This window comes from Vespa mandarinia, chromosome 17 (genome assembly GCF_050613455.1).
Source record: "Vespa mandarinia isolate Hongniang chromosome 17, ASM5061345v1, whole genome shotgun sequence".
Classification (NCBI taxonomy): Eukaryota; Metazoa; Arthropoda; class Insecta; order Hymenoptera; family Vespidae; genus Vespa; species Vespa mandarinia.
The window spans coordinates 1,737,501-1,754,608 of NC_140826.1; the positions used below are offsets into that span (position 1 = coordinate 1,737,501).

Below are 17,108 nucleotides of genomic sequence, written 5' to 3' on the forward strand. Positions count from 1 at the left end.
AACAAATAAATAGAAAAAGAAAGAGAGAGAGAGAGAGAGAGAGAGAGAAAGAGAGAGAGAAGAACATTTAAAATCACTCTGTAAATTTGATATCTAAAGAAAAACAAAGAAAAGAAAAAAAAAAGAAAAAAAACAACCAATAAGTCAATAAAATTAATTAACATAAAATAATTGCACCTGACAAAATATATGATTTTATATACACGTGTGTATATATACTTATATATATATATATATAAATTAAATAATCTCAGTCGACATTAAAAAAAAAAAATAAAAAAAAAAAAATAAAAAGAAAATAAAAAAAAAACAGGAATCAATTTTCGAACGATTATGGTTTCATTGTTGAATTTCATTGATAGACTCCACAAAAATAGCTACTAAAAAAGATTCCGTTACAATCAAAGACTTATATAGCGTTAACAGTGCCTAGGTCAAGCGCGGAAGTTGCGTAGTAGTATCTTCTATCTCCCTCCATACACGCACACCATTAGTTATTTATTTATTTTTTCCTTTATTTTTTTTTTTAAATTATGTATAAGCCTCGGTCAAATTCATTTCTTATCGAATTTTGTCAAAATTAATTCTTTTCGACGAACTACTGCCATTTCTTTCGATTTTTTCATATTCCCCTACCCTCCACCCCACCTCTTGACATTAGTGACCAAATCACATGCCCTATTTGCCCCATCATAGATATACGCCTCTGATTACAACAATAATTTACATTTTGATAGAGATAACCGGCAAATTTATAGTACGCATATATATATATATATATATATATATATATATATATATATGTATATATTTGATGATGTACTTACATACATATCTAATTCCTGGACGATATCGTTGACGATGTCGATGTCCACGTCGATGTCCACGTCGATGTCCACGTCGATGTTCACTTTCACTTTTGTTTTTATTTATCACTTTCTGCTTTACAGGACACTGTTAAACTTCTCAATCTATGTAAATCGCGCGCGTAAAGTTCCGCACGTGAGTTCGACGTTACTGTTAAAAAAAATATCACGTATGTATGTATAATAACATACGAATAGTTCGATCGTAATTTGTTTTCTTTAAAAGGCTTTATCTTATTATACCAACTTAACAATGGATTCATTATTAATATATGTATGTAAAAAGAGATAAGCAAAATATTGATTAGCAGTATCCACGATACGATCGTCCACGCGAAACCGGTAGTAGACATATTATTCGTGTTTCGATTATCGAAACGAACCCTCGTAAATTCGATAATCGTATTTTCTAACGATCGAATTGCGTATATATATGTGTATGTGTGTGTGTGTGTATAGATATATATATATATATATGTTCATATGATATATAAATACAAATGAGAATGAGATTTATGATAACGAAAATACTAATGTTAAAAAAATAAATAAATAAATGAATATATAAAATGTATATAAAATGTACATAAAATTTGTTATTCTGTGACTGCCATTTGTCTAACATTTCGCATTTGAAAGAAATTAATAGAAACTAAAAAACATGAAGTATTTAGAAAAAAAAATGATAAATGCATTGAATATAGTATGAAATATATAATTAATAATAATAAATATATAGAATGTAACATCTCAGATATTTGAACATAACCTCCGCAATGATGTCCGAGGTTGATGTTTTTGTCAGTAATTATACTCTCGTCGATCCTGAAATTTATCAACTTTGGGTTGATGGGCACTCTTGTAAGTCTTTCATTTATTATATTTTTATAATACGTACCAATGTTTTCAAATACTTTACCAATATTTCTTTAATAGCCAGCGATGCAGTTATCACCTTACAACAACGTGGTATTTGTATACAAACTAATGCTCCTCTAGATTTAGTTGCTTCCGATGTCCTTGATCATTATCGTACATATGCTTTGTTGGAAAAGTTACTTCATACTCCTACAAAACTTGCAACAGAACAACTGGCATTTCAAATAGAACCTCAAACTAGTCAAATGCTCATTGAAATGTAAGAATGTGATTTTTTTGTTTACTTATCTATCATAGAATAGAAATTGTTTTATTATGAATGCAGGTATTATGAATTTGATGATATTGTTGTTCGAGAACTATTAGGTAAAAAGTTAACATCAAAAAGTAGAAAAGATATGGATGAAGTATCTGAAAAGACTGGAGTTACCTTAAAAAGCTGTCGTAGACAGTATGATAATGTCAAAAGAGTTTTCAAAGTCGTTGAAGATTTACCTGGCTCTCTGGTTGCTAACATCAGACAACATTTTTTACTTTCTGAAGATCTTGCTAAGTATATAGAGTTTAATTTTATCTTTAACAATATTATTTTTAATAGGATTTTATACATATATATATATATATATATATATATATATATATATATATATATATATATATATATATATATGTATAAATATTTCCAGGCGTTATGCAGCAGTAGTATTCATAGCTTGTCTTAGATTTGAAATGAATAAAAGGAAATTGCAATTTCTAACATTTCCCGATTTGTATCATTGTGCTAATAGTATGATGGCAGCATGGACTTATCGATGTGTTGGATCAGAATATTTTGATACAGATCTTGACAGAGAATTCTTGGTAGAACTTGCAGAATGTAGAGTATTATTAGAAAATGATAAACATCATAAACAGTAAGTTATAACATGATTATTATACGAAATATATATTAACTATTCTAATGTAAATGTAAATAAATATGTTTTTTAGCTTAGTGTGTATCAAACTTAAACCAATGTTACTTGAACGTTCATACCAAGAGCTTGATACAAATTTCCGTTCTTATTCAAGAGCTATCTTAGGAATAGGCTGTAATCTACATAGATCTAGAGAATTAAGATTTTTTTTTTTAGAATTGGTTGAAAGATGTATAGAGCCATGGAAACAAGTCAGTTGGTCACATACCGATCTTAGAAATTTCTTATCTGTGTATATGCAATGTGCATTGGATATGGATGTGTTAAGGTATTTATATTTATCATTGAACTTTCTCCAAATGCAAAACTTTTCTATAATAGAAAAATACTTCTTTTTCCAGAGAAATTGAAATTAGAGATGCATTTGAACGTTATATGACAGTTGTAACATGTTGCTTATTACGTATGTATCACACATGACCACTAACAACCAACACAGATATAACAAACAAAATAAATGTGATAAATATTTAAACATATAAAAAATACAAAAGCGAAAGACAAATTAGTAATATGTATATAATAATTTATTACTCCTTTGTAATAAATAAGCAAATGCAGCATGTTAATGTGGTTTTTTTTTATATCAATGGTCTACAACAAGAGTTTAGCATATTTTTGCGTTATAACTAAACTCATTAAACAAAGGCAATTTTTAATTTCAAATATGGCAGTATATTGGTATTTCTCATATTTACAAACATATAATAAAAGTCTTCAGACGATACTTCTACATGTAAAAAAGAAATAAAAAGAAACTGCAAAGCATAATTTAAATATAATAGCACAATTTAACATTGAAGTATACATCCCATTCAATAAATAATATATTATCCTACAATTGATTTTATAAATATTTAATATATAATCGTATTTTTCAAGAATATATTATAATGTGTATATCATTCATTGTTTAAATATTTAGTGAAACCTTATGCATATTTATATAAAGATTGTATAATTTAACCCCTGTAATCATTAAATTAATGTGATATTTAATTTTGTTTAAGATCTATATTTTGAACATTGAAAAAAATGTTCGTTAAATTAATTTTTCACTGAAGTATTGTTCTATTTGTTGTCTAGCTTTGTACTTATTATACGTATTTGTTTACGCATAGAAATTTTAAAGTAAGGAAACACTAAAAGTTGAATATAAAGGAAAAGGAAAAAATAAAAGGATATTAATTGTACCTAAATATTTCTACCATTTACTACTCTACCCCTAATAATTTATTTACAACAAATACTACATCGCTTCCTTGAGGTAAAGCTGCTATTTCCAAACTTTTAGCATATGGCATAGGAACATCAGCACCTGTAACACGAATTACTGGTGCATCTAGATGATAAAAGGCCTCACCTGTAAAGATAAAAAGAAAAAAAGCTTTATCAGTATACATCAAATATTAGATATCAATTAAGATTAAATGTAGAAATGGAAAATGAAACTTACTTTCAGAGATTCTTGCACTAATTTCTGCTCCTATGCCACATTGCGGCCAACCCTGTTCTACAGTAACACAATGATTTGTTTTCACTATAGATTGCACAATAGTATCAATATCTAGTGGTCTAAGGGAACGAAGATTGATTACTTCTGCTTCTATCCCTTTTCCAGCAAGTTCATTAGCTGCTTCAAGAGCTTGTTCAACAGCCTTGGAATGTGCCACTAAAGTAACATGATTTCCAACACGTTCTATTTTTGCTTTACCAATAGGTAGAAGGAAATTTTTATCCAAAGCTTGATCTGACATAGGATACTGAACTCCATAGAGAATCTCATTTTCCAATACAACAACTGGATCAGGATCTCTTATAGCAGCTTTTAATAAACCTTTTGCATCTTCGCTATTATAAGGCGAAACCACTTTTAAGCCAGGACAATGACTATACCAAGCACCAAAACACTGAGAATGTTGAGCTGCTACACCTGCAGCCGCACCATTTGGACCACGAAAGACAATAGGTATATTAACCTTTCCCGCAGACATATAAAAGGTTTTAGCAGCAGAATTAATTATTTGATCGATTGCTTGCATAGCAAAATTGAAAGTCATAAATTCGCAAATTGGTCGAAGGCCAGCCTATCAAATTTAATTAGAATCAAATGAAAATGAAAACTATCTTATGATTGTACAAATCGTACAAGATAATTACTTACCATTGCAGCACCAACAGCAATGCCAGCAAAACCAGCCTCTGTGATCGGTGTATCAATGACACGTTTATCACCATATTTTTTCCAGAGACCCCTAGAAACCTTGTATGCTCCATCATAAAGCGCTACTTCCTCTCCAAGTAAAAACACTTTCTCATCTCTTTCCATCTCTTCATCCAGGGCAGAATTTAAAGCATCTCGTACGGTCATCTATAGAGACATGATTATGTAAATCCTTTAATATAACTTAATAAATGAAAATGTTTGAGTATAAAGCTAACATATCAGTTATAACATTCTAAGGAATCTAAGGAGTTTTTTATCAGCGCAAAATGAATGTTAAATTGTTGGAAATAAAAATGCGTGACCTTCTCCGTCCTTGAACAAGCAATACTATTAGATAATCATTATTCACATAAATATCGAGTTTCCAAGGTATTATTGTTAGAATTATTATTGAAAAAAATCTTACAATCAAAATCGCTATCATTTTAATGATATACGAGATATCTTTAAGCGTAAAACTATCTTAAACGTAAATTAAAGGTTATGTTTTAACAATATGTAAAATATAAAATATATAATAAACCTGTTGTGCTGGCGCACATTTTGATGTTGAAAACGATCGTCGTGCGATCCCTCTCAAAGCAGTCTGAAAAAAAAAAAGAAAAAAGGGCACAATGATTAGTGAAATACTTTCGTTATTCAAATAGCTGACGTCAAATGTTTCTTACTACTTGAATCATGTGTGCCTTGTCGAAGTCTTGTATTTACCGTAAGCATTATTAGGCCTTCTAAATGGAACAAATGAGCTCGAGTGGGACAGCACTAACTATTGTCACGATCGTTATACGTTGCTCTTACACCTCGTGCCTTCCGTCGGGGGTCTCTAAATCAGGATTCCAATTATTTTTTCACCATCACCAGAAATATGAACGTAATACATGTATTAATGAAGTCAAGGTCGCAATGGGGCTGATTCTTATGAAATACTTAAATGTGTTCGTAAAATGATTACCAATAATCATTGATTGTTAAGAACATGCGAGGAATCGTTTTTGATTCCAACATGTGTAATCAAAAGTTACTAATTCTGACCCTAAACTAACTTTTTTCAAAGATAAAAGAAAGTGTCCACTCTATTTAATACTATTATTTTTTTGCTACATTTCATGCTTGAATTTATAAAAATTCAATATGATGCTTTGTCGCTAATCTTATAAAAACATAGTTCGTGTGTCGTATAGATTTCCTAACCTAAAAAAAGCATTATGTACAATATTATGTATAAAACATCGTGAGCATCAATAATATTATAATCTCTATCATGACAGAACAAGGTATAAAATTAGTATATATTTGATTATTAAAGATTAATATTTTCTTGATTTGATCATACTTAACATAATCATTACAATTTTATGTCATTTTTAGATTTCTTTCTGCATGTAAAACCCTTCTATATATGTGTAATGACAGTTTCGGAATATCTATATTATTATTAAGATTATTATATTTTATTTATATATAGAATAATTATTTTTAATTGTTTTTATTTTATTCTTGACAGAAGTAATGCCAGACATTGAAATGGACGAAACTAGTGATGTGGATAGTGGTGATGATTGGAGTGAAACTAATGAGGATGTTCAAACTATTATATGTCTTTTTTGTAAGGATACTACAGATGGTATGACAAATGCATTGAAGCATCTTGAAGTGCTTCATAATTTTGCTTTAAGAAATTTTATAACAAAACATTCTCTTGACTCATATTCGTATATAAAGTTAATCAATTTCATTCGTCAAAAGAACATTCAACCAGAACAATTAAATACTTTATGTATAAAAGATTGGCAGGACGATGAATATTTATATCCTGTTATAGAAGACGATCCATTGTTAATGTACGGTAAGTTATTATAAAAAATCTATAATGTTAGTATGCTATTGGCTAATTGTATATTAAAATCAAAATTAATGTATAGCAGTCATTTGTAATTTGATCTGTAAAATTGTAACTCTATTATATATCTGTTTATATGTTTCAATGTGATATAGTAGCATCATATGCAGTGCGCTGTGTATAGTTGACGTATTAATATTACACAAGCAATAAACAGTGTATCTGCCAACATTTCAATGTTAATTAATCAATCATAGATTTGATATAATGTATTATATGTATAGGAAAATGATGCATGCAATGTTATACAAATATGTACCAAATTACGTTATATAAATTCGACATAATTCTGATATTAATTGGCATAATATCAGGTGAGATTAACAATGTTAATAAAATGGATAGTTCTCAGAACATGCTTCTATGTGTACTGCTACTAATAAGTGAAAAATATTGGATAATTTAATTGTTTTTACGCGATGCTAGTACGTATGTTTATTGCTAATATGCTAAACACAATATTTCTTAAATAATTTTTTCATTAATTCTTACAAATATTAAATTTACACTGAATAATTTCGAGTGGTAACGTTTTGCGCGACGTGTGCATGTACACATATACATGCATATGTGTCTGTACAAATATTTTTTTTTTCTTCTTCAAGATATCGAAGATTTAGAAAACAAACCTGTAAACACTATTAGTTACACTGTAAATTCAGAAAATGGGTGCGTTACTTTATCGGAAGTACATTTTGCTGAACTGCAAAGGACCATTCAGACACTTAAAGCACAACTAGAACAACGTGAATTAGCATGCTTTTTAGCTAAACAGGTATCAAGATGTGATCATTGTATTGTATATCATTTTTTTTTATCGTGCTAGATATATTCTTATAAAGAGATTTAAGTTAATATATTAATATAATTTCAGCAAGTAAATGAAATGATAGAAAAAGCACAAAAATTAGTTTTGGATGATGAACAAGAAAACATAGAGAAAATAACTGATAAAAAGCGTGCTTCACGTACAGATGAGGGATATTTTAATACATATAGTCATTTTGCCATTCATCATGAAATGTTAACAGTATGTATATATATATATATATTTTATATAATTTATATTATATTATATTTTATATAAAGTATCTTAAATATAAGATATATATAAATATATATAATATATAAATGTCAAATATTTTTTTGTATAGGATAAAATACGAACAGAAAGTTATCGTGATGCATTGTTTACAAATTCCATTAGATTTAGCAATTGTATAATGTTGGATGTAGGTTGTGGGACAGGTATCCTGTCTATGTTTGCAGCAAAGTCTGGTTGTCGTAAAGTTATCAGTGTTGATCAGTCTGATGTAATATATCATGCTATGGATATTGTAAGGTATCTTTAAAGGATAAAAATAAAATATAAATTTTATTTTTTTACGTCCATAAAATATTGGATAAAAATTTAAACATGTGTTGATCTTAATTTCATATCTATTGCAGAGAGAACAATTTAGATAACATTATTACATTAAAAAAAGGTCGCTTAGAAGACATTACACTTGAAGAAGAAAAAGTAGATGCAATTATTTCTGAATGGATGGGATATTTTTTATTATTTGAAGGAATGTTAGACACAGTCATTTATGCAAGGGATCATTATTTAGTTGCTAATGGTATATTAATGCCAAATAGATGTTCAATGAGTATAGTTGGAAGTGGAGATACACGTAAGTAGTACAGTATTATTTTTAATTGATATTTATTTTCCTAATATTTTTTGCATTTGTACAAGCAATTAAGAGAGATAAATTAATTTTTAGAAAGATATGTAGATTTGATTGATTATTGGTCCAATGTTTATGGTTTTAAAATGAGCTGTATGAAAGCTGAAGTTTTGAGAGAACCAAGCATAGAAATTTGTAGGTCTGAATATATTATAACTACTGCTGCCGAGATTCAGACATTTGACTTATATACAGTGTCTACGGATTGTGTAAACTTCTCAGCACCTTTTAACTTAATTGTAAAGAAGACTGGATCATTGACTGCAATAATTGGTTACTTTGATGTATTTTTTGATTTAGAAAATTCAGTCAGTTTTAGTACTGGTCCAAATGCTTCACCGACGCATTGGAAACAAACAGTATTTTCTTTAAAAGAACCTATTAGCATAACTGAAGGTAAGATCAAAATTGATATAAATATTTCTAACATTATAAACTGCAATATTAGAAAAGGAATAATATAAAATCATTGTTATAGGTGAAGTTTTAAGTGGTAAATTGGTATGTCGCAGGCATATCAAAGATGTTCGTGGTTTGATCATTACCATCCACATCAAAGATTTTAGTCAAGTTTATTATATGGATTAGATATAATATATGCTTTTGCATTACAAGTCTATTAAAAAATTTGTATCTTTATCAAATTAATATTCTTAGTATATTTATCCAACTTTTTTTCTTGTTTTTTTTTTTTTTTCCTTTTTTTTCCTTTTTTTCAGTTTTTAATATATGCATACAATAACAAAAATAATGATGTTTAGATATCATTTAGGAGTCACTGCCATCTTAGAATATGTTTTGAAACTTTTGTTTTAAACAATTTATACATTCCATTATGGATTGTATTGCCATGTAAAATAATTTCATATATATTAGAAAAGGATAATTCTATTTAATTTTATTAATTCTGCAATTAAGAGAAAGAAAAATTTTATTCTCATAACACTATACGCTTAAACAAAAAATAGTCATCCAATTAAACTAGTTTCGTCATAAACACAATTAAATATTCTTCTAGAATAACAGAATCAAGAAAACCAAATTAACGAAAAAGAGTGGCCTTAGTTTTTCATTAGATATATTAATTAGATTACAGTTTAAATAACAGTTCTACAAATAATATATATATAAACTATTAATATATTAAGCATCGCTTAATTCTACCACCTTATATGCCTTAGCTTTATTCTCGTGGACCATTATTTTTTCGAACTATTATACATTTGCTATAATGTTACTTTTAGTAATTGTAACAATAAAATAATATTATTGCAAAGATTAAGTAAGGTAGAATTAAAATAAAGTATTTTTTAATAGCATTTAACATATAATAAAATTTGCACGAAAACTTTTAGATCTATTTCAATATCTTCTTTCATGCAAATTGTTAGGTAACATACTATTTAAAAAATATTATATACCTATCTATAAAATTAATAATTCATTTAAATAACAATATTATATTCTATTACAAATATTAAAATTTAGCAAACAAAATTTAATTAAATAAATCAAAGTTACTACATAGTATACATTACTTTAGGCACATGAAACAATTAATATGATCTTATTACTTTAAACTACGCTACAATTTTTCTTCAACGAAATTAGAATGATATATATATATATATGTATATATATAAAATAATAATAATAATAATAATAATAATTCTGGAAAATATTATTTAATAGAAGTTATTAATATTCGATAATTATTAAATAAAATGGAAAGATTAAGAATAGATCAAGAATCTGTAATTAAACTTGTATTTCATTATTACTGCTTAAATATACATATTATGTGCTGTTATTCTATAATTTAATATCGAGACAACTCTGTAAAATATATTTCTTGACATACATCTTATATATCAGAATACAAGAAAAAAAGAACAAAAAAAAAATAAATATAATTTTCAAGATTTTTAGATCTTTTTATTCTTTTTTTATTCTTTTTATGCTTATTCTAGAAATATTATACTTTTTCACCTTTTATAATTTGATAACATAACCTTAACTAAATCTAGATGTTTACAGTTTCAGCTTAAAAGCAAGTATAATGAAAAAACAGAAAGTAAATATATAATTATAAGTGTAATGTATATTTATTGTTTGTACAAACAGTGCCAGGATTCTGTAATATTTGCAAACTTCATATACAATATATCCATAAACGCAATTTTAAAGCGAACTATCTCATTTTAATAGTAAGTACCTGTACGTTAAGAAATATAGTATAATAACTAATATTTTATATTTGAATTTATAATATAAGCATTTCTCACAAAGAAAGAGAGAGGGGAAAAGAGAAAGAGAGAGAGATAGAGAGAGGAGAAAGAAAGAAATCTTGAAAGGAAATTCAAAGATATAAAATATAAATTTTGTTTTATACTTATTTACTCATTTATTGCATATCATGAAGAACTATCTCTCAGTTCATTATTAGTAAATTTACCTGAGAATATCTTTTAATCACCTGTTTGATTACACATGTGTGATTATATTCATTATACTTGTTTCTATGCCTATACTACTATTCAAGGTTTCATTTAATCCTAAGTAAACGTTAATGCTAATTGTATATATAGATACTGTGCTTTTCAATTCACATATTATTTAATGTTATATATAGTCTTCCGAATTTTAAATCTTAAATACTTATATTATATTACAAATTTTTAATATGATTGTTATATTTAATGAATAAAAAATTAGGAAGGCATATCTAATATGAAATATGAGATAGATTTGTCAATATGGAACTTCACATTTTAAATTAATATTTCATACACACAATGTATATACTATATAGCCTCAAGCATCATTTTTAATACTAAGTACAAAAGTCTCACAGGTTTACTTTTAATAAAAAAATAAAAAGAAAAACAAGGTAGTATTTTCAATGGCTATAAATACAAGTGCATAATTTTGTATTAGTATTAAATTTCAAGGATACAAAAATTACTGTTTCTATTTGCAAATGTCTCTTTATAGATATATCAACATATGAGCTTATATCTCTATAACATTAGTAATATTTATGTATATGTATTGATTAATATTGATTAATTGTTATAATATATATATATATTTTTGTTTATATTTTTCACACAAGTATATATATACTTCAGTCAATATTAATCAACGTTTGCTCAAAGTCATATTACATTTCCTTTTATTTACAATTCCTGTTTTCAATTTTTATGTAAGGATCATCTTTTGCAAAGATGATGTTATGTATTAAAACGATATTAACTAAATTTGTTGTAAGAATTAAAAATTGGAACATTTATTTCAATAAAAATTATGACTTTGCCTGGATAATTGTAATAATATCAGTTTGAATGTAAAAAAATAACTAATATATATTTTGATTTATGAGATATGCTTAATCAGTTGAAACTGATTCTATTAACATATAACTATTAAGGTTCAACAACTATAACAAAATAAAAATAAAAGTAAAATTCTATTCTTAAAAATCACTCTCTAAAGTTTGATTGACACATATTATTTATAATTATTATTTGACAAATCATTGTGTGTCTTTGTAATCAACAATCAAGTCTCTATAAAATTGATAGAAGCCTTTGAGATCATTAAAATAATAGGAAAGGAATTTCAAACAAGTTGTACATTTAAGAAGTTCCATTGACTTCATATTTTCAATTAATTCCATTTTTCATGCAGCCATTAATAATCTATACTGTAATATTATACATATTACATATCACAATAATTTATCTTCGTTAAATTTCCAATGTAGGAAGATGTTTGTATGTTTACGTTAAAGAATATATTATATAGTAAACTGCACTCTTACATATTAATTATGAATTTATATATCATATAAAACAAAACAAATCTAATAGTTTTAGCGGAATTTGTTAAAGTAATTAAATTGTATGCTTATAACTTAAACGAGTAAGCATACTGCAAAAAATATCGATGAAATAAATTTTGATGATATAAATTTAAAAATATTTTGAAATACTTCATCTGAGTAACAAATGCTTATATATTTAATACTATTGTATTTTATCATAAAAATGGAATTATATTTATAAAGATAATATTTTAAAGATTACAACTAATTTCAATTCAACAATATTTTCTATTCAATATATCAAAGATGTGATTATATTATAAAGAATATTTTGTGACAATTTGTAAAAAATTAATATAATGGAATTTTTATAAAGATTAAGTCATTTAAACGTGTTTAGTTTTACTATTTTTGCATCATGTTATAGCATATGTACTAAACATGAATATCACTTTAACAATTTATTATAAATATGTGCTATAAGTATTATATCTTGTACTTTGATCATTTTTTTTTTTTTATATAATAAATCATTTTCAACTATTTATTATTTGAAACTTCATTATTTACCTTGAAATATTTTAAAAACATTGTTTAAATTAGAATTTTATTTCACATCAATTATGTTTTATTAATATGCAAATAATTATTTTTATGAATCGTAATTACTTTGCGGAACAATTCAAATAAATACCTTTATAACTACATAATTGTTTACATACTTAAAGAATGTTCTTATAACGTTAGGAATAAAAAAAAAAAAAAAATATATATATATATATATATGTAATAAAAGAACATGTTCCATTCACTTACGCTAATAAACTTCATTTTTGCCCAGTGATATAATGGAGTGAAATGTAATTGTATATGTTCAGTTCAGAAATATTTTTCACTTGTATTGTAAACAATATTATCATCATTACTCATATTCTTACGTTTTATTTAATCTTATTAATTTTATAGATGTGGTAGTCTATCAACTTCACCCATTTCAGTAAAAGTTTCATCATCCATTGTATAACTCAACATAAATTTTAGAGATACCGATTCCTAAAATAATTTAAAAATGTAATTATATAACTTAGTCATGTGCAAAATAAATGTTCATAAGTTATCATAGTATATTACCTTAAGAGGATTTGCAATTAACATAATTTGTGTAATTGCTGACGGTGGAAGAAATGGATTATGTGCTGGTAATTCTGTACCAGAAGGAGGTTGAAGTCTGCACTTACATTTCTTTACATAAATAAATAATAACAAAATATATTATAAAAAATAGAATTATATATTAGAATAAGAAACAGTTGAATTTTTATCATATCATTGTTTTACCTTAGGTACTACTGCTTGAAACAAATAATTGCTAAGCGGTTTAGTATTTTTACTCATTGTTGTAACTACTATTACAGAAACATCTGGTCTTGGACTGTCTTGTGCGAAATGAAGTACTACTGTAATACCATTTTTATCTTCTATTACTGTTATAGGAGGATTTGTACCTATGTTAACAGATATAATTTATCTGCATTTATAATGTAAATACATACATTAATAGATTTTAAATATTTCTATATACCTGGTTTAATATCTTGAAGATTTACATTAATATCAGTTAAAGGCTTGATTGCTGGTTCAGAATTAACAGTTAATGCTGGCACGTCACTTACTTTCATCAATGTGTTTTCTTCATCTGTTTCAATGTTTTTACTTTTGTTACGAGATTGTGATATATCGACTAATGTATCATCACCATTAAGAAAATTTGTAGATATAGAATCACTTTTCACTTTTTCATTTTCATTTTTAATTGATTTGTCTACTATATTGTGCTGTGTCATATTATTATTTGTAGAAGTTAAACCTATTGAATTGTGATGATCAAATTTAGGTTGGAATTTTGCGACATGAGCTAAAGCCATTTTTCTATAATAAACAAAATATAAAGATTATAATATAAAAAAGTTATATTAAAAAAAACTTAAAAAAATATTAATTTTATTATTAATTAATTATTGTCACTAACTTTCCATCCAAAGATGACTCTTTTGCCATTTTATATGACAAGCTCTGTTTAAGGAGAGATTCCCCTAACTCATTTAATTCTTCTAATGCTCTGGCTTTACTATCCATTTTTTTTACAGATGTATCAATGTTATCATCAACTTTAACAAAATAAAATGATAATACTTATACTTCATAAAATATTTAGTTATAATTGTTTAATAAATATACATACTTTTCTTTCCATTTTGTTGAACATTTATTGGATCCATTATCATTGGCTCTGGCATTAAAATATTTGTATCGGTAGTTAAAGAGAAATCCATTGGCTTTCCTAAAGAATTGAAAATATCTCCAAGAACTTCCATATCCGACTGTGAATTTGTTGCCGTTGTATTATTAGTTTTATCTGTATTTGTATTCAAAGTACATTCAGAAATAGCAGCATCAATTGGAGAAGACAAATCCAATAATGATGGATCATTATTAATATTCGTTTTAGTAACTTTTTGGCCAAGTATTATCACAGCAGTATATTTATCAAATACTTCACCCAATGCATCATTCGCTGCGAGTACGTCACCTAATATATCAAATGTATAATATTTATATCTTATATTTTATATAAAAAATAATGTAAAAACAATTTCTCATTATTATATATAAATATAGTTATAAATTGTATAAAATGCTGAACAATTGAATCAATATTATTGAATATATTATTATTTTTAAAAATAATGATATATTTACCAAGCATTTCTTCATTGTCCTGAGTTTCATTAGCTAATCTTAACACAGTGGGTTTTAAACGTTCACATGCTTGATGAAGTTCTTTCATTAATTCAATATCTTCAGGACTTGTTTCATTTTGATTGTATGAATCTAACATTTCAGATAATAATTTAACATTATTATGAACTGATTCCAATTCCATGATCCTTCGTGAATTCAATTGTACTCTTCTTTCGTCCTACAACAAAATATAAATTGATATATTTGAAGAGAAAACAAAACAAAAGTATAGACGCCGCATGTTTTTATTTACCTCTTTTACCATAGTTTTAATCAATCTATTTGCAGCTTGTAAATCGCCAGGATTTTTACTTTGTAACAATTTCTGCAACAACTTTGATTTTTCCTCGTCCTCGAATATCGTATTTTTTGCTTTTGGTATTTTAAAGACTTCATCTGTATTACTAACAATAGGTACTGAATCCTCCTATAGTTTTATATTGTCTTAATCTTTAGACATTTCATTATTTCATAAGAACATTTTAAATATATAATTAATATGACCAACCTCTACGACTCCTTGCTTTCTAAGCATTTCATAGGCCTCCTTAATTTTTGATTCTCGTGGATACTCTTTCGTCCATAAGTACAAAAGTTGTAATACTTTTCGACGTACAGCCACAGGAGTTTTATTACCTAAATATTTTGGCGAGACAAGTCTTATCATTTCGTTCAAAAAGCGAAACTTTCCAACTTCTGCATGGAAATTTGGTCCGCATCTTCTCATACAAGTATCTAGTAACTGTATTAAAATAAAATAAACATATAAAATAAATTGTTTAGAGGAAAACTGAAATCAATAATAAAAATATACCTACTGTAAGAGCTTGAAGAGCTTCAAATTCATTAGATGATTGAATATGTGTTGCTAATAATTTACTGCCTATTTGAATACCTTCCGTTTCCTTCATAACCATAACACAGAATGCTTCAATGGCTGCTATATCAGATTTTTGATTTTGTGGATTTGTAGCTCTTTCTATAAGATATATTTAATATATTTTATAATATATCTTTTTTACAAATAACTAAATGTTATGCAAATTGAAATATAATAATAATAAATAAAATAGATAGAAGATTTAAATAGTATAAAACAATTCTTGTAATTATATAAAAATTTATTTTGAAAAATAAAATAATTCTTTAGTACTTACGTATCAAAGCTTCGAGACTGGTTGTTACAACATCCATTTTTATTAGTTTGTTTACTCGATTAAATTTGTTACTATACAAATATCTCAATGACAGATAAAATAATACAACCATGTCATCTTGATTCACTTGCCGAATAATCTTTTTTCGCCTTTCAAACAGAGACTTTAAGTATGTAGTATGGTAAGTTATTATCGATTGTATATTTCTTTTATTCTTCAATACTCTGTCATATCAATAAAGAAATAGTTAGAATTTCAATAATATTCTTTTCTTATTTCTATTGTATAGCCATTGTCGATAATACTTTAGTAAACAGCTGTTCTATCACCGAATCAAAGATCGCTAGAGATAGAAAAATTACAAAAAGCAGAGCAGCTAATGTAAACGTCAAAAATATTACTACGACACAAACCACATCGACAAGCTATACACGCATATAAATACACGCATTCAAATACCCCAACAATTTTAATTCAATTACATATAAAACCATTTGTTATTAACTCTCTCAAAAATTGCTTAACCTTACATATTGTATTCTCTAATAAATATTATTTTTTAATCGACAATCGTAAACTAAAAATTAGAAATTATTTCATATTAGTAGTTCATATTCAAGTTTCTAGTACATTCAAAGTTAAATAACAAACGTATACCAACATAAAAACATCATAGGAGTTTTGGATAAATATGAAAATAAATAGGAATTTAAAATTTAACTTACCAAAATTCTTTAAACG

The 17,108-nt window shown here is 26.2% G+C and overlaps 4 protein-coding genes across 8 annotated transcripts; 2 read left to right on the forward strand and 2 right to left on the reverse strand.

Moving 5' to 3' along the window:
- The first annotated feature begins 915 nt into the window (after nt 1-915).
- Fibp (acidic fibroblast growth factor intracellular-binding protein) lies at nt 916-3,493 on the forward strand. 2 transcript variants are annotated; one of them, XM_035884977.2, is made up of 6 exons: nt 922-1,727; nt 1,803-2,004; nt 2,071-2,298; nt 2,432-2,659; nt 2,736-2,990; nt 3,064-3,493. In XM_035884977.2, the coding sequence occupies exons 1-6, from the start codon at nt 1,643-1,645 to the stop codon at nt 3,140-3,142; spliced, it is 1,077 nt and encodes a 358-aa protein (XP_035740870.2). In that variant the 5' UTR covers nt 922-1,642; the 3' UTR covers nt 3,143-3,493. The 2 variants fall into 2 exon arrangements, with proteins under 2 accessions (XP_085518273.1, XP_035740870.2); XM_085662147.1 differs by having other exon boundaries at nt 916-2,004.
- A 199-nt stretch (nt 3,494-3,692) lies between these two features.
- On the reverse strand, nt 3,693-5,820 carry Pdhb (Pyruvate dehydrogenase E1 beta subunit). Of its 2 annotated transcripts, none has more exons than XM_035884979.2 (5): nt 5,618-5,820; nt 5,473-5,535; nt 4,887-5,093; nt 4,179-4,809; nt 3,693-4,085 (listed from the first exon to the last, which is right to left on the reverse strand). In XM_035884979.2, the coding sequence occupies exons 1-5, from the start codon at nt 5,627-5,629 to the stop codon at nt 3,937-3,939; spliced, it is 1,062 nt and encodes a 353-aa protein (XP_035740872.1). In that variant the 5' UTR covers nt 5,630-5,820; the 3' UTR covers nt 3,693-3,936. The 2 variants fall into 2 exon arrangements, with proteins under 2 accessions (XP_035740872.1, XP_035740873.1); XM_035884980.2 differs by having other exon boundaries at nt 5,658-5,819.
- A 95-nt stretch (nt 5,821-5,915) lies between these two features.
- Nucleotides 5,916-9,806, forward strand: Art3 (arginine methyltransferase 3). Of its 2 annotated transcripts, XM_085662146.1 has the most exons (9): nt 5,916-6,223; nt 6,318-6,352; nt 6,454-6,795; nt 7,455-7,624; nt 7,724-7,879; nt 8,004-8,191; nt 8,299-8,525; nt 8,619-8,978; nt 9,061-9,806. In XM_085662146.1, exons 3-9 carry the CDS (start codon nt 6,459-6,461, stop codon nt 9,168-9,170), a joined length of 1,548 nt encoding a protein of 515 aa, XP_085518272.1. In that variant the 5' UTR covers nt 5,916-6,223; nt 6,318-6,352; nt 6,454-6,458; the 3' UTR covers nt 9,171-9,806. The 2 variants fall into 2 exon arrangements, with proteins under 2 accessions (XP_085518272.1, XP_035740864.1); XM_035884971.2 differs by lacking the exon at nt 6,318-6,352 and having other exon boundaries at nt 9,061-9,805.
- A 3,263-nt stretch (nt 9,807-13,069) lies between these two features.
- Gga (ADP-ribosylation factor-binding protein Gga) lies at nt 13,070-17,108 on the reverse strand. 2 transcript variants are annotated; one of them, XM_085662144.1, is made up of 12 exons: nt 17,093-17,108; nt 16,368-16,591; nt 16,029-16,189; nt 15,719-15,952; nt 15,464-15,637; nt 15,169-15,388; nt 14,651-14,998; nt 14,438-14,576; nt 13,991-14,337; nt 13,747-13,913; nt 13,540-13,650; nt 13,070-13,461 (listed from the first exon to the last, which is right to left on the reverse strand). In XM_085662144.1, exons 2-12 carry the CDS (start codon nt 16,477-16,479, stop codon nt 13,369-13,371), a joined length of 2,106 nt encoding a protein of 701 aa, XP_085518270.1. In that variant the 5' UTR covers nt 16,480-16,591; nt 17,093-17,108; the 3' UTR covers nt 13,070-13,368. The 2 variants fall into 2 exon arrangements, with proteins under 2 accessions (XP_085518270.1, XP_035740855.2); XM_035884962.2 differs by lacking the exon at nt 17,093-17,108 and having other exon boundaries at nt 16,368-16,722.

Excerpts from the sequence above, each read along its gene's own strand:
- Gga (XM_085662144.1), bottom strand. The coding sequence starts at position 16,479 with ATGGTTGTATTATTTTATCTGTCATTGAGATATTTGTATAGTAACAAA. Across the intron at positions 15,389-15,463 it reads TTAAAACTATGGTAAAAGAG|GACGAAAGAAGAGTACAATT; the intron begins GTAAATAAAAAC and ends ATTTTGTTGTAG. Across the intron at positions 14,338-14,437 it reads GAGTCATCTTTGGATGGAAA|AAAAATGGCTTTAGCTCATG; the intron begins GTTAGTGACAAT and ends TGTTTATTATAG.
- Pdhb (XM_035884979.2), bottom strand. Across the intron at positions 5,094-5,472 it reads AATGTGCGCCAGCACAACAG|ATGACCGTACGAGATGCTTT; the intron begins GTTTATTATATA and ends ATGTCTCTATAG. Across the intron at positions 4,810-4,886 it reads TTGCTGTTGGTGCTGCAATG|GCTGGCCTTCGACCAATTTG; the intron begins GTAAGTAATTAT and ends TAAATTTGATAG.
- Fibp (XM_085662147.1), top strand. The coding sequence starts at position 1,643 with ATGATGTCCGAGGTTGATGTTTTTGTCAGTAATTATACTCTCGTCGAT. Across the intron at positions 2,005-2,070 it reads AGTCAAATGCTCATTGAAAT|GTATTATGAATTTGATGATA; the intron begins GTAAGAATGTGA and ends TTATGAATGCAG. Across the intron at positions 2,660-2,735 it reads AATGATAAACATCATAAACA|CTTAGTGTGTATCAAACTTA; the intron begins GTAAGTTATAAC and ends TATGTTTTTTAG.
- Art3 (XM_035884971.2), top strand. Across the intron at positions 6,796-7,454 it reads CGATCCATTGTTAATGTACG|ATATCGAAGATTTAGAAAAC; the intron begins GTAAGTTATTAT and ends TTCTTCTTCAAG. Across the intron at positions 7,880-8,003 it reads TTCATCATGAAATGTTAACA|GATAAAATACGAACAGAAAG; the intron begins GTATGTATATAT and ends TTTTTTGTATAG.